Source organism: Geotrypetes seraphini, chromosome 9, assembly GCF_902459505.1.
Source record: "Geotrypetes seraphini chromosome 9, aGeoSer1.1, whole genome shotgun sequence".
Classification (NCBI taxonomy): domain Eukaryota; kingdom Metazoa; phylum Chordata; class Amphibia; order Gymnophiona; family Dermophiidae; genus Geotrypetes; species Geotrypetes seraphini.
This window is the reverse complement of record NC_047092.1, coordinates 128,470,391-128,486,118: the sequence shown is the minus strand read 5'-3', so window position 1 is coordinate 128,486,118 and position 15,728 is coordinate 128,470,391. Positions and strand designations below refer to the sequence as shown.

General features: G+C 40.1%; 1 protein-coding gene across 5 annotated transcripts in view; it reads right to left on the bottom strand.

Annotated features, from left to right (window-relative positions):
- Positions 1–15,728, bottom strand: part of LOC117366745 (ephrin type-B receptor 1) — a 908,513-nt gene that overhangs the window by 82,780 nt on the left and 810,005 nt on the right. For all 5 annotated transcript variants that reach the window (XM_033958536.1, XM_033958537.1, XM_033958538.1 and 2 more), the window contains one exon: positions 13,832–15,154. In XM_033958536.1, the coding sequence (XP_033814427.1) occupies positions 15,046–15,154 (109 nt within the window). In that variant the 3' untranslated portion in view covers positions 13,832–15,045. The remainder of the gene's footprint in view (positions 1–13,831; positions 15,155–15,728) is intronic.

The window sequence follows — 15,728 nt, the reverse complement described above, 5'->3', positions numbered from 1 at the left end:
GGGTGGAACAGCGCCGATGGCCGAGGGGGAGGGGAGGTGGAACCAATCAAGCGAGTTTCCTTTACTTCCTAGGGGGAAATTCGCTTTGATATACGAGTAATTTGGTTTATGAGCATGCTTCTGGAACAAATTATGCTCGTAAACCAAGGTTCCACTGTATTATGAGTGTGTGATACATTTTTTCTTCCTTGTTCTGTCTTTGGTGTCTGCTTTTGCCTGCACTTAGGTAAAGGCATCCGCAGCGGCAAATCTTATGTTCAGTTACATTCGTGAGACTTTTGTCTGCCTTCTGACATGTATCAGACTACACTCTTTCTGCTTCTCTCCCCTCTCATTCCTCTGTGATATACTGCTCTCTTTTCTAGCCTCCTGGAGCCTGCAATTATTGTCTGCGTGGCTTGGGTCCTTCCGCTTTCCCTGCTTTCTTGTCCTGCGTGTAGTGAGTTAGGTTTAGGGAGACAGTCATCACAAGCTTTAGATAAAAGTGTTCTGCTTTTATCTTCAACTTGCACAAGTATCTTTCACCTTTTTTCTGTAATGTGTGGTTCTAGTTTGTAATAAATTGGATTATAAGATGATTGGCTTGCTTGTGTATTTTTCATATATATATATTACTTTCTTTCCTTTGTATGTATGCGAGTCCTGCTTCTGGAAATACAATATTTTCAGAGAGAAGAGGTATTGGGTAATCCCTGAACTCAAATGTATGTGAGATATGTGTTAAGCATGTCTGGTTTGTGGGTGAATGATATCTTGGGCACTGTGTCAATGTAATGGTTGTAATAGGGCAAGGGGTCTTGGGTGTGGCCCCTGTGGACTTTACATTACATATACATTCAGAGGAAAAACTATGCTCCAAGTGCAGAGTCTTGGAGAGCCACTGACAATAATCTTGAAACTTAATTAAAGGCTTGATCAAAAGTAGGTTTTTAGTGCTTTATTGAAGCTGGAGAGGGTTGTGAGACTCCTGATAGAAAGGGGCACAGCGTTCCACAGTTTATTAAATTTACCCCTCTAGGTATAAAATATATTGCCCAGTCATTGAATATTACTGTATAGCTGAATAGTAGAATAAGCTGACTTGAATTTGAAACCTGCAAATTCCCCCTTTAAGAAAATACCAAAATTTGGGAGGTAGAGGAGGGGAATCATTTACTAACCATTTACATATACTAATGATGTTAAAGTACATTATTTGCCACAGGGCCCATTTTATGCAATGAGTGCAGCAGCAAATAACACGCGCTAACAGAGTTATTACATGCTATTAGTAAATTACTCCTTCAGAGAACAATTTTCAAAGTCTTTGCATGGGTAAATAACAAATTATACATGTTAATTTGCCAACTGAAAATCACCCTTCCACAGCAGAGCTAATTATGCACTGTGATTTAGCTGCATTTTGAGAGGTGTTCCTGGGAGCAGGGCTCGGCAGGATCAGAAAAGAACATGTGTAGGCTGTATTTTCAAGTCTATGCAAGTTATTTTCCATACAAATTCTATCCACACAAACAGCTGGCACCCATAATAATCTAGGATCAAATTTGCATGTAAAAACAACTATCCATAGACTTTGTTCCACAGCAGGCAGACTTAAATATGATAGGTTTTTCCCTCTCTTTAGGTCCAAACACTGGCTTCCCACCTATTCCCATATTAAATTCAAGGTTCTCGTGTTAATACATCAGATTCTCCCCTCTAGAGTCCTACAGGTTCTGTTCTCTCCATGTACCAGCTCACTTGCATTCTTCCAACCATGATCTACTTACTATTTGTTCACATTTGCAGATTTGCTCACACCGTGTCAAGTCTACCTGCTTTTCTGTGGTTGCCCCTACACAATATAATCTCACACCCCTGGATCTTCATGTCGAGTTCTCCTTTAAGAATTTTAAGGCAGCTCTGAAAACATATATTTTCAAAAAGGCTTCCATTATTACATAACATGGACTTGAAGACCCCTCAATACAGATCAGATTACCGGTACTGTCATTTCATAGGCCTGGAATGCATCTGTATGCTTGTCCTGTCATCTTCTCCCTATTCCTTCCCTTCCTTTGGTTTCCATTTAGAATTAATCTGTTCCTATTCCTTATCTTTTGTCCTTACTGTAACCTAGATGCCTTATATGTCATCCCATTGCTTTTCTCTCTTTTGCATACCTTTCTACTTTACTTTTTGAAATCAGCTCAGATATCTGTAATTCGAGGTTTATTAATCAAGGAAGCAGTTCTATGGTGGGTGGGTCAAGGGACCAGCAGGGGGTCTCGGGGTCAGTAGGTGGGGGCTGATTCAGGGTTTAGGGGGCGATCGTGGGAGGGGGGTCGCCTGGGCAGGAGGGCTTGAGCTCCCTCCTGCCTGGATCGGATTGGTGGGGTGGGGGTGGGGCACTGGGTCAGGAGGGCTTGGGCTCCCTCCTGCCCGGATCGTTGTCGGGCGGGTGGGGGGCGCTGGTGCAGGAGGGCTTGGGCTCCCTCCTGCCTGGATCATTGTTTGGTGGGGGGAGGGGTGGATCATGGCAGGAGAGATGGCTGATCTCTGCTGCCGTGATAGTGATCCTAAGTGCCGCGTTTGACGGCACTTGGTGGTATTGCTATTGCGGCAGGGGAGATGAGCCATCTCTCCTGCTGCAATGGTTACGGTGGGGGGTGGGTACATTGCCGGGCTGCTGAGCTGATTGCCGCAGCCCCCATCAGCTCAGCGGCCCCTTTTTCGGCACTTATACCTGTTTTGACTTGGTCTAAGTCAAAACGTATAAGTGCTGACTAGGCAACCTGCCTAAAATTTTGGTTATACCTGCTGTACGCCTATGTCTAGGTCGGCCCACCTCCCGCCCTTTCCCCTCTTCTAAAAACACCTTTTTTTGTTCTATGCGTTTAGAGGCAGGGGAAAGGCCTAAGCTGGTTTTAGATACGACTAAAACTAGCTTTGGTTATGGGTACTTGGACGATCAGGCTTTTTGATTGTCCAAATACCCATTTAGGCCACTTATAGATGTTTTTTTTTAATTATTATTATTATGAGCCCCATAATATACAGTACTGGTTACAATTTGTCATAGTTATCCTTATGGTGCAAGGTTTTCAGTACAAGTTTTATCCTAATTTGACACACAGTTACAGTGTATGATTTTAAAATACAAGTTATCTTTATGCGACACATACTTTCATTATTTCAATATGGCTTGTTATGGTACTTAGATGTTACTACTTTCCTTCATCTCTTGGATCTAACGTATACTAAGTAATAAATGCTTTGCTGTCCTTTTACATTTGCATTTGATGTAGTAGATCATACTGTTTTAATATCTCTTCTTTCACAAGTACTTGTGGGTGGTAATGTTCTAAAATGGTTTCAGGGTTTCTTATCGTTGAGTTCCTTTGGCGGAAGAACATCTTCCGCCTGGTTTCCTGAGTGTGGCATACCTCATGGATTTCCTTTGTCTCCTATTCTTTTTAATGTACAATATATATATGGCATCTTTGAGTATTCTAATTCTGAGCCCAGGCAAAACTCTTTTTATATATGTGGCTGACAATTTGGAAGAAGTCAGTCCAGATTTAAACAATTTTGCTTCTAACATTTGCTCTAGAATTACTAGACTGCTAAATTGGTCTTCTTGTTCCATGATGAAGCTAAATCTGGTTAAGACAAAGCTACTGTGTTTTGGCCCTGATTGTCCGGAACTTCCCAATAAAGTCCTCTTAGATTCCAGTGATTCTTTCCTTATTGAAATATCACCAAGAATACTAGGCATCATACTAGACTGTATATTATATTTTCAGCAACAGAGAAACAATTTAGTTGGAAAATGTTTTTTGAGTTTAAGTAGACTAAAGTCAATACGGGCTTTATTTTACTAACATCATTTTGCTATTATTGTTCAGTCTATCATACTGGCTCAACTGAACTACTGTAATCCAATCTACTATGATATTAGTAAAGATAATCTAAAGTGATTACAGTTGATACAGAATACAACAGCCCATCTGATTTTCAACAAAAATAAAGTACGCTTCTTTGGAGAATTTTACATTGGCTCCCTATTCAATCAAGAGTGAAGTTCAAATGTGTTTGCTTAGTATTCAAAATATTTCATGGTCAACTGCATGACTTAATTGTATCAGTGATATTATGCTCATCACAAAAAGCTGGCGTAGACTTTCCACTGTTTATAATCTAATACCTCCATCTTTCAAAGGTGTTCAGTCTACTAGTATTGCCTCTTGTTCTCTTTCTCTTTTTTTTTTTTTTTTAATAATTTTTTGGAATGACGTTCCTATTAGTTTAAGATCATGTACCATCTCTCTAATCTTTTGGAAAAAATTAAAATCTTTTCTATTTTAGGCTTTTCTGTATTTTATTCTTTTATTTATTTTGTTGAAATTCTAGCCCATCCTCCCAGAAGATCCCAGAACGGATTACAAGTTTATATACACAGTAGAAGGTTTAGCAACAAGGTTACAACTTCATATACAGCAGATAAACAGAACAGATTAAAAGGATGAAGAGCAATAGTCAAAATTCCTATGTACACTTCTCCCTCCGTATTCGCGGTTTCAGCATTCGCGGTTTTGATTATTCATAGTTTTTAACTTGCTGGCTCCTCCCCCAAATTACATCAGCTTGCGTAGAGAAATCGCTGATTCCAAGGATTTACAGAAAAAAAATTGCTGATTCCCAGCACTTTCTTTGCCATGTTTCAGGAGCAAGTAAGGTCTCCCACCATGTTATTCGCAGTTCCACCATATTCACGATGGTTTTTAATAGAAAACAGCGAACAACATATGAAAAAGTTATTGACGGCTTTTCCTGTATTTGCGGTTCTGTTAATCCTCTATCACAGCAAATACGGAGGAAGAAGTGTACATGTTTTGGGTACTGAGCACAGTAGCATGGCGAATGATGGGCAACAAGGATGCAAATTCACATATAAGATATTCAGAACAGATTAAATGGAAGAACAGCAGCAGAGGGATAATTCTTATGAATTGTATGGAGGAATGAATACAAGATTTGGGGGCTGAGCACAGTAGCAAGGCAACCGATAGGCCCTATAAGTAAAGCAGCTAGAATTACAATACATTCGAAGTCTAGGACAGTTTTTGGCAATTATGGTGTGGGTACATGTAGTAGGGAGATAAGATCTTACATAGTTTCGCAACGAGTGTGCGCCTCAAGACTTAGGCGATAGCAGTTTCTAGCGCGGGGAGCAGCGCTGAATAGCCCACACTGCTCATTGTGTTCCTATGAACATTGGGAGCAACAGAGGCCACTTAGAGCAGCTCCCCGCGCTAGCAACTGCTATTGCAGTTTTGTAAAAAAGGGGGTAAGTTCTGCCTGTAAGTCAAGTGGAGGGCACATTCAGTGTGGCAGAATAATTTTGCTGAGGTAGAAATAGAGGTTAGGGGAGTGTAATATGTAATATATTATACATAATTTTTGCAATTCATCATACTTAAATCTTGTTGTAAACTGCTTTGAGTCCTATTTTGTAGGGATGATGTGGTATATAAAATGAAGCCTTAGATTAGATTAAACAAAGTTGAACCTTGAACAGTACCTCAGCACAGTAATAAAATTCCCCAAAGAAGGCCAGATTCTACCGCCCTTAGAACCCTGCACAAAAATGAACATCCATATAACTGAATTGCACAGTGGATAACACCAAAAAGTTGCAGATTTCTGCATTTAAGCCACAAGCACAAAAAAATACCTAAAATGGTGGTAGCACATCCATTTATTTTTCTTAAAGAGCTACAGATGCCTCCAGAAAAAATGTTTTAAACAACATAATGCAATATTTACATATAATTCAGATTAAAGTCTGTACTGTATAATTGTAATCAAAACAGTGTGTCCTAATTTACATAATTCCCAGACTTAAATGGAATAGAACATTTGATCTGAATTACTAGAACTAGGGTAATTATGCTATTTTAGATTTGATTCCATTTTTTTATTATAATGAATATGAGTCACCACTGAAGCAAAAAAATCCTAATTAAAAATGGAGTTCTTATTCAGCTAAAAAATTTTATAGGTCAATATTCAACTACTGCAATCAGCATTTTTTTTTTTTTAAATGATGGCTGCATGGTGATAAAATATCTGAATATTCGGTGCCACTATTCAGACAGTGGAGTAATACAAAAGCATTTAACATTCTCATTTTTGAGAATATTGTTATTTACCCAATAGCTATTTACATGGGGAAATGGCAAGTTACATGTGATTCTGAAAGTGGTTTATTAATGACCTTGATATGCTATCTTTCCTGCACTGCATAGCAAGGCAATTTACAAACAATTTTTTTAAAAAATATACAAAAATATAACAAAATATAATGCCATTACATGATAGGAAAGACAACAGAATAAAGACCACAATAAAAGAAAAAGGAAGCTGGTTCAATATAATCTTAGTGCCATATTGCTCCTGATCGAAAGGCCATCAAAAGCAGTAGTACAAAACTACTGAGTTTTAAGAGCCATATGAAATTTTGGGTAGGATAATTCTAGATGGATTGGGATGGGTAAAAAATTCCAAAGGGAAAGTGCTAAACAGAAAAAGACAGAGTCCTAGCAGATTTGAGAGTTGTGAAGTAAACCAGGGGTATGCTTAGTCGATGACCATTCAAGGCCACGAGTAGTCTGGAAGGAGCATATGGGGTAATAAGGGTAGAAAGGTAGGAGGGAAGCCCAGAGTTTAAAGGTTTATGTGTCAAGAATAACATTTTGAGTTTAATAAGGTAACTGAGTAGCTAGTAATATTGAATGTACAGCAGTGTGATATGATCAAAGCATTTTGTACTAGTAAGTACTCAAAGAGTGGTATTTTGGATAGATTGAAGATGGTAAAGAGATTGTGGAAGTCCTGAGAAAATGGAATTACAATAATCAAGATGTAATTATAGCATATAGGAGTCATTTGTGATGCTGTATCAAGATAGGAGCGAATTGTCCAAATTGCCATGAAAAGAAAAATGAGGTCTTAGCTAAAGAATAGCTGATTTTCAATGGTGTACACTTTACAGGAGAGCTTCTATATGGATGTTATGTTATGTTAATCAAGTTTTCTATTCCAACTTTACCTATTTGGTTCAAGGTCAGATTACATTACAAGAGGTTGGGTCAGTTACCCAGGAAGTTACAATTGACAGTTTAACATGGACATTCAATAGGGTTGCTAGTACAGGTAGATCAGTACAACTACTAATACAGTTAGGCCATAGTTACAAATATATAGAAATATAAGTAAGGCATCGTTGTCTCATTGTTATGTCCCAGGGGATGCATTAGACAGTTTAGAAATGGACTTTTATAATTACCATTTCAGTTACTTCAGGGTTAGATCCCTGTCTTTGTATAGAAACCCTTTTAAAAGCTTTTTTGAACCTGAGATAGTGGTCACAAGATCATATTGTAATTGATAGTTGGTTCCAGGATTTTACAATTGCTTTTGGATGGATAAGGTGATTTGCCTGGTAGACATATTGCTGCATACTGGGAATTTTAAGTGGAAAAGATTTCTGGTGAAATATCTGCTGGAAGCACCCTGGAGAAGGATGGCCAACTTTGTTAGGTAGTTGGGGGCATTCCCTCTCAGGATCTTGAAGGTAGTGATACCTAATTTAAACTTGATTCTTGTGGTTATGGGCAGTCAGTGTAGTTTCATATAGTACAGTTGTAGGTGTTCCAATTTCCATAGTCCATATATGAATCTTACTACTGCAACGTTTTAGAGTAAAGAACTAGTGTTACATTACAGTAGTCTAGTTGGGATAGGATTAGGGATTGCACTATAATTTGGAAGGCCTCTGTTTCAAGGTATTTTCTAATGGATCTTAGCTTTCTCATCACAAAGAAAGATTATTTTTATTATTGATTGTACATGATTTTTCATAGATAGGTGGTTATCAATTTCTACTCCTAAGATTCAGGATTGTAGTTCTAACGTAAAGTCTGTATTGCCTACAGTAATCCTTGGAGTGTAACATGTGTCAGTCAAGGTTTTAGACAAAGGAATTTGGTTTTGCTCTTATTTAGTTTGAGGCGATGGGTTGAGGTCCAGTTTTCTAAGATGTGGACACATTTTTCGACAGTGGTGAGGGTGTCATAGTTGAAAGGTTTTATTCTTGCGTGATCTAAATTGGCTCTCAAGGATTGAATTAGAAGTTTGACCACATACTGTGAAAGTGGGGATCTTTGGGGGACCCCATTGAATGGTGTTTAAGTGGAGGAGAGTACCCGATTACTTGTGTAAATTATAGAATACTATGATTTTTTTGCACTTTCTTCCACCTTCTAGATGTATTTAAATCAGCTCTATGACTGGTGTAAATGGTTATGCCTAAAATAGAGGCTCCCATTTGACCTGTTACAATAGTATTCTATAAAGGAAAGTAGGCACCTTTCTTAGTGCCTTCTTAGTGTCTAAAAATAGATGCCACTTTATAGAATTACCCTAATAAAGGACTTTTCTATTGTATAATCTACTGTAGGCATTAATATCTGTGCATGCATTACATTTGTAAATATTCAGAATACTAGCACTTATTCAGATATGTGCACACATACTTGCCTAAGAGTTAGCAGGATGACTAAGCCCTGGTCTGCAATTGCTTGTTTTATTTACATAGTACTTATTTTGGAAAGGAAGCACATACAGGGTTAGAACATGTGTGAAATATAGATGAGGTTCCCATTTACACCCACAACTTACAGAATACTGTAAGTTATATGTGACCCATATGCTAGAGCAGTGATCCCCAACCCTGTCCTGGAAGACCACCAGGCCAATCGGGTTTTCAGGCTAGCCCTAATGAATATGCATGAGAGAGATTTGCATATAATGGAAGTGACAGGCATGCAAATCTGCTCCATGCATATTCATTAGGGCTATCCTGAAAACCCGATTGGCCTGGTGGTCCTCCAGGACAGGGTTGGGGACCACTGTGCTAGAGGGCAACTGAAACCGGGGTTCTTGGTTTTCACTGAAACCAAATCAGCAGCTGCAGTTTGCTGCTTGGTTTCAACTGAAACCCCCAGCAGAAATAGCAGGTCCTCTCATGCCACCACCCCAAACCTCTGGCAGAGAGAGTAAGTCCTCCCAAGCCACCACTCTTGGCCACCCTCCCACATGAAGGCCATCCTTGGGCCTACCCTTAAAAGTCCTAGGAGTCTAGTGGCCTCTTCTGGACAGGAATAATCACCAATCACTCCTGCCCCTGCCAACTCAGTCAAAATGGCTGCTCAGATTTCTTGCAGCAGTTTTGCAAAATTGCTGCAAAAGGTCCCAGAAGCCATTTTGAGATTGGAACCGGCATTGGCAAGAGCAATCTTTCTTGTCCATGCCAGTTTCAATCTCAAAATGGATGCTGGACATTTCTGTAGTAGTCTTGCTAGGTTACCACATGAAGTCACAACAGCTATTTTGACTGAGGAACTGGCAGGGACAGGATTGACTGAGCCATTAGACAATCAGGGCATTTTAAAGTAGGCCTGGGGAAGGCCTTCGGGTGGTGGTGGGAGGGTGGAGGTTTTGTGGTTGGAGGAGTGGCTAGCCTGGTGGGACCCACTCTCTGACAGTGCTTGTAGGGGAGGGACAAAGGCAGAGAGTGGTTGGTGTGTGTGAGTTTTAGCCTAAAATGCACTGCTGTTTTTGGTCAAAACTGAAGAATGACCAAACCCAGATTTTAGACTGGTTTCATTGCTGAAACTGAAACAAAATTTGGTGGTGCATGCATTTATGCAGGCTCTAGAGATTGTGTAAGTGCAGGGCCTAAATATTAAGGGCCTGTTTTACAAAGTCGCACTAGTGGCTGCAGCATGTTAACGGCCCCGAAGCCCAGAGATTTAAAGGGCTTTGGGGCTGTTGCCATGCGGCAGCCGCTAGCACGGCTTTGTAAAACAGGCCCTGAGTGTGCTAATACTAAGCTACACTAGTATTCTATAATAGATCCTAGGTGTCCAGGTCCTGTTATAGAACAATCTCCAAGCACGAGGCCTTAGGGTGCCTAAATGAAGAACTTTCACCATTGTGGTCGTCATTGAAAATTTAGAAAATGCAGTCAGCACAGGAAGTAATCCACAGGAAGTAATCTGGATATATTAGCTGAATATGCACAAGGCACATTTACATATGACAAAGGCAGTACATATGCATATTTATCTCATGCATATTCATTGTGGACATCATGAAAAAGAACCAGTTGGGTATGTTCCAAAGACTGTATTGAAAACTACCACTCTATATGGAAATCAAGGAGAAAGGGAAAAAAAAACAGGACTCTTCTAAAATAAATTCCCTAATAGCTACTGCAATACTGTCATGTCTACATGCTGCGGCTTATTTCAGGTGCAGTCTGTATCTTAAGTTCTTTTACATAAGAACATAAAAATTGCCATACTGGAATAGACCAAAGGTCCATCAAGCCCAGTATCCTGTTTCCAATAGTGGCCAACCCAGGTCCCAAGTACCAGACAGAAACCCCAAAAGTATCAACATTATAAAGCTGAGATTGTAATGTCATAATGCCTCATTCCACCAATGCCTAAGAACATAAGAAATGCCTGCACCGGATCAGACCTGGGGTCCATCCAGTCCGGTGATCCGCACACGCGGAGACTCAGCCAGGCGTACCCTGGCAAATACATTAGTCACTCGCATCCCTCAATGTCTCCTGCAAGAAGATGTGCGTCCAATTTTCCCTTAAATCCTAGAATGGTGATTTCCTCCACCAGCTCTTTCAGGAGAGAGTTCCAGGCGTTCACCACTCGCTGTGTGAAGCAGAACTTTCTGGCGTTTGTCCTCATCAGCCTCATCAGTGATGTCACAATGGCTTGATTATTCCATACTTGACTCACATAAGAACATAAGAATTGCCATACTGGAATAGACCAAAGGTCCATCAAGCCCAGTATCCTGTTTCCAATAGTGGCCAACCCAGGTCCCAAGTACCTAGCTAGATGGCAAGTAGTAAAATATCCTAGAAATAAGCAGTGGATTTCCTCAAGCCATTTCAATAGTGGCCTATGGACTTCTCTTTTAGGAAATTATGCAAACCTTTTTTAAACCCCACTAAGCTAACTGATTTCACCACATTCTCCTGCAAAGAATTCCAGAGTTTAATTCCAGAGGCTGTTAAAGTTAGTCTTGGAGTATTTTTAGGCCTATAGTCTTTAGGGAAGTTAGGTTAAACTTGGGCTTTGTTACTTAGCTGTCCAGACCAGGCCTGAACTGCTTTTTGTTTGTTTGTTTTTAAAAAAAGAGAATTAAACTGTTAGCATTATTGATCCAAGCTGGTGTACTGAAAAATATTGCAACATGGAGCTGGATTGTTTATTCTAGATGAGATCATGGGACAGAAGAACCAAGGAGGAAGACCATTTAGGTCATGATGATCTGGGACAATTATATACAAATACTCTTAGGAAAAGGGTCAGTTAAACTCCAGTTATTACTCTAAATCAGAACCCCATATGGACACAAACACCCCCTCTGCAACACTAACAGGCCTTAATCACATACACACACAAGCCAATCACACAGCATGTAGTAGCAGGAAAAAAAGAAATGTGGAGAAAAAGCCTCAGTTCAGCTTCATCTGGCAAAAACTCCACCTTTCAAAACAAACCCTGCACTCCAAAATATAAAACAAGTAGAAAAAAGCACTATGGTAGCCTGCATAGAGATGTTACATAGCAGACCGGGACACACAGCCCTCAGTCGCGAAAATATGAGTAAATCAGCACTGTAGCTATGAAGTCCAGGATTTAGCGTGGAACACAGCAAAAAAAGAACAACTTAGCTGCTTCGGCATCCAGGATCTCTCAGTCCTTCACCTCCTAGGCCCTGCAGCCACTGAACCCGACGGGGAACCCTCCGTTTCGCTCTAGTCGCTGCATCAGGGGTTTCAAATTCACTGCTTCTCATACGCTCTATCCAGATCCACCATGCTCTTCAGGCTCTTGTACCGCTTCACGAAAGTGGTCAGAGGGCAGGTCTGCTGAGACTCCCCTGTAATGGGCCTATCAGAGAATGGGTTGTATATGCTTAAGCTGACCTGGCCTTTGCATCATAGGACCAGTTGCCCTGACTTAATCCTCATCCAGCTGGACCAATCATGAACTGCCAAACTCCATTACTTCCATGCTAGCCTGTCAACAACAGCCAATGACAGGACTTACCATTAATGGCTATGAAGACAAATCCTATAAAACAATGGATTTCCTGGACCTTACAAAAAATAAGAAAAGGAGAGAGGAGAAGGAAAAGGAGAAAACTGTGAGAGAGAACTGGTGGCTTCCAGCCCTACAGAGGGACTGGAAAGATGTGCCATGGAGAAGAATGCCTTGCCAGGAAGGGGGGGGGGGGGGGGGGACGACAATCTCTTCCTGGACAGAGGTAAGAAATGCTGCTACAGTGAAATTCTGTTCTGAATCAGACTCTTTTTTAGAGCAGTATTAGTCTGATAGCAACTAGCAAACTTCAAGTTCATTCACTAAACAGGGGGTAGGTTAGTGTAATTACATAGTATTGACAGTGTGGAAACATTAAACCTAATATCTTATTGAGACACAGAGATTGTAAGTTTCTATACATTTCTTTAATCTGACCTTAAGATTGTTGATCTGTGTTACTATTCATTTGAGCTAAATTAAGACAATTTTAAATCCTAAGCACCTCTCGTACATACATATAAGCATAACACTGAGAAGGTATAAACAGATCCCGTTACATGGCAAACTGTCCTGCAAAACAAAACCCAAAAATAGGCCCTCTCTCTGAAATGTCCAGCCTCATAAATATGTATGAAGCTTTCTATTGAGAGGGGTGAAATAGAAATTCCCCAGAAAACTGTATAGTAATTAGACTATGAACTATGGTTACCAGCTGGCATTTCTTTTTCCAGGACTGAGTAATCCAGTCCTGAAATCAATTGGGAGATTAGAAGACAGTTGTGAATGTAATAGAATAAAATCAAGCTTCCTTCTGTCTTATAAATAAAAGAAGGCTGCCAACCCTAACTCTAAATACTACATCTTGCACAATTCCATGTAGATCAATCAACTGACTATTTCATTAAAGGCCTGATGGCTGGTCCCATTAATTTGACTATTCTGTTCCAGGTATGCATTATTATTTCTGTTCATGTTTGTACTATATAGAAACTTTCAAATGTGTTCTCAGGACACACTGTAAACTTGCACCAAAAGCCAGTATTTTTCCATCCTGAAATGATCTTTCTGTTAATGACAATGTGATTTTCCTTTAAGACATTTCTTATTTTTCTTCTGTTTATATAAAATAAATATGCCAAAATATGACAACTGAGTGGATCAAGTGACTATTCATCTAGAGAAAATACAAAATATCTAATTCGTTATCCATCTTTGGGGCCCTTTCACTAAGCTGCGCTAAAAAGTAGCCAATGCTATTCCCAGTGCAGGGCTTTCCCACTCGCTGAGCCACTTTTAGCGAGGCAGAAAAGTAGCCCTTTTTTTCCATTCACCCTCTTAAAGGCACTAATTTCCTCACAAACGCGAGCACTTACCAATGCCCATTTTCTAGCAGTAAGGTGTCACATGCTGATCATGCGCTAATCGGTTAGCACATGGCAATGCAGCTGTGCTAACCCAATTAGTGCAGATATGCCCCAGATATGCCCTAGTGCTAAAAAATACATCCTATTTTTTAGCATGTGCCAATCCTGAAACTACTACAAGATGCCAATGCATGCTCCGAACTAGTGCTTTTTACCCAGCGCTAAGCATGCATTAGTGAAAGACGAGTTAAAAGTATAATTCAAGTAATATATTGGACTTACCTTTTTTATGCCAAAAAACGAACTGAAGAGTTCCAATATCAAAATCCACTTGCTAGCAATGGTATGACGGGACTGAAGGATCTCTCCTTTATATACTGTTTTACTCTTAGGTGCTGAAGGACTAACTGTCCCACCATATGTAGTATGTGCCTTGATTTGACCCATAATTTGGCCACTATGTTCATTCCAACATCTGCAGTCGTAGCCTGGTCCAACATCAAGCCAAACTGTTCCTATCCCAAGTCTACTAAGCGTTCACAGTTTATTTTTATTATTACTATTCTCATTTTTCCGGGATGAATCCAGGTGCAACTCCATCAGGATAAAAGATGCAGCATGATCTGTACCTCTCCTACTTCTACTGAAGTTGGCAAGTTTTTCATTCTCCTTTCTATCTTTTTTCCTTTATTCCCTTATATACAAGCAGTGGATCCACAGTTTATGCTCATACAGACAGACAAACACACAAAGAGACAATTTTTTTTTCTGAGTGTTCTTGTTGACTTTTTGTAGTTGTTTTATTCTCTTTTTGCAAAGAAATGCAAGCAAAAGAAGAAAACATTGTTATTGTAAGTACAACGTCATCTTCAATATGAAGACATTAAATGGAAGTGTGTGGGTCTCCCCTTTGCAGCAGTGGTAGATGCGAGGTCCTTTGGTACTGTAAACCGATGAAGGAACATCTTGTTATCGTGAGTAGCTGCGAGGTCTTTAATGCATGTCATGACAAAAGGGTGATGAATTGGGGGAGAAGGGGAAGGTTGAGCAGAGAAGATATTTCCGGTAGAATTTTACAGCGTTGCCTCAAATTGCAAAATTCCATTGACCTTTTCTTCCACCTCTTCGGTTTTTTTTCTACTGGGAATTGTTATTGGATATAGAATTTGAATTTTCTTTTTCCCTTCCCAACACACATGGTTGGTCTTTGCCTTTTAAATATATTATTTGTACATATTTATACATATATTTATACTTTTTTTCCTTTGTCCCCCATGGCAAATGGTAAGTGTGCTTCTTCAGTGAGAAATGGAAGTTTATTATATAGAAAGGAGTCCCACATATTCCTTGTCTACAGCTATTAAGCATCCTTTGATGATTCTTGACCATCTCTTGAATTTCACTGTTTGATCAGCTTCCTACTGCCCTCCCTTCCCTTCGTAAAAATCTTCTTTTCCGCCCCACCCTCGGTAATTCCCTTCCCTGCCCAAAAAGTCTTATGATATGGTGGTTGGAGACTGACTCATTTGTACTCTCATGGATTGAACACTGTTTAGAATCTTCTTCTGATGTCCAGCCAGCGTCACTCCTATCCTCAGGAGATCCCTGCAAGATAAAGAAACTGAGCCATTAAAATAAAATGTAAACTCCCAAGTTTTACTACTGGTAATGACAAATGTTGTGATCTGGTCTGAAATAGTTCATAGAGGCTGATGGTATAGTTCAGATCAGTGTATCACAAACTGTGTGCCACAAGATGTTGATGATGAGAAGAGATGCCAGTGCCGGCCGACTGCATACAGGACGTGCCTCTTGCCGTTAGAGGCACATTCTGTAGTCGGTCAACTGGCACCTGCACCTCTCCTCCTCACCAGTACCTCTGTTCCTTCTCATAAGAACATAAGAACATACCTTTCCTTCTGCAGCACCCCCCCCCCCCCCCCCCCCACTCTACACACACACACACACCAGCGGTAATAGGAGGCTCAGGGCTGTGGCTAGAGGACATCTGCGCATGCATGGCCATCAACGTGATGATGTCATGCATGTGCGTGATATCATCACATCAACAATCGTGCATTTCCGGATGCCCTCCAGCTGCAGCCCCAAAATTAGTGTGCCAGCAGTTTAAAAAGTTTATGACACACTGGTTTAGACTATGGTCATGGAAAAGGAAAAT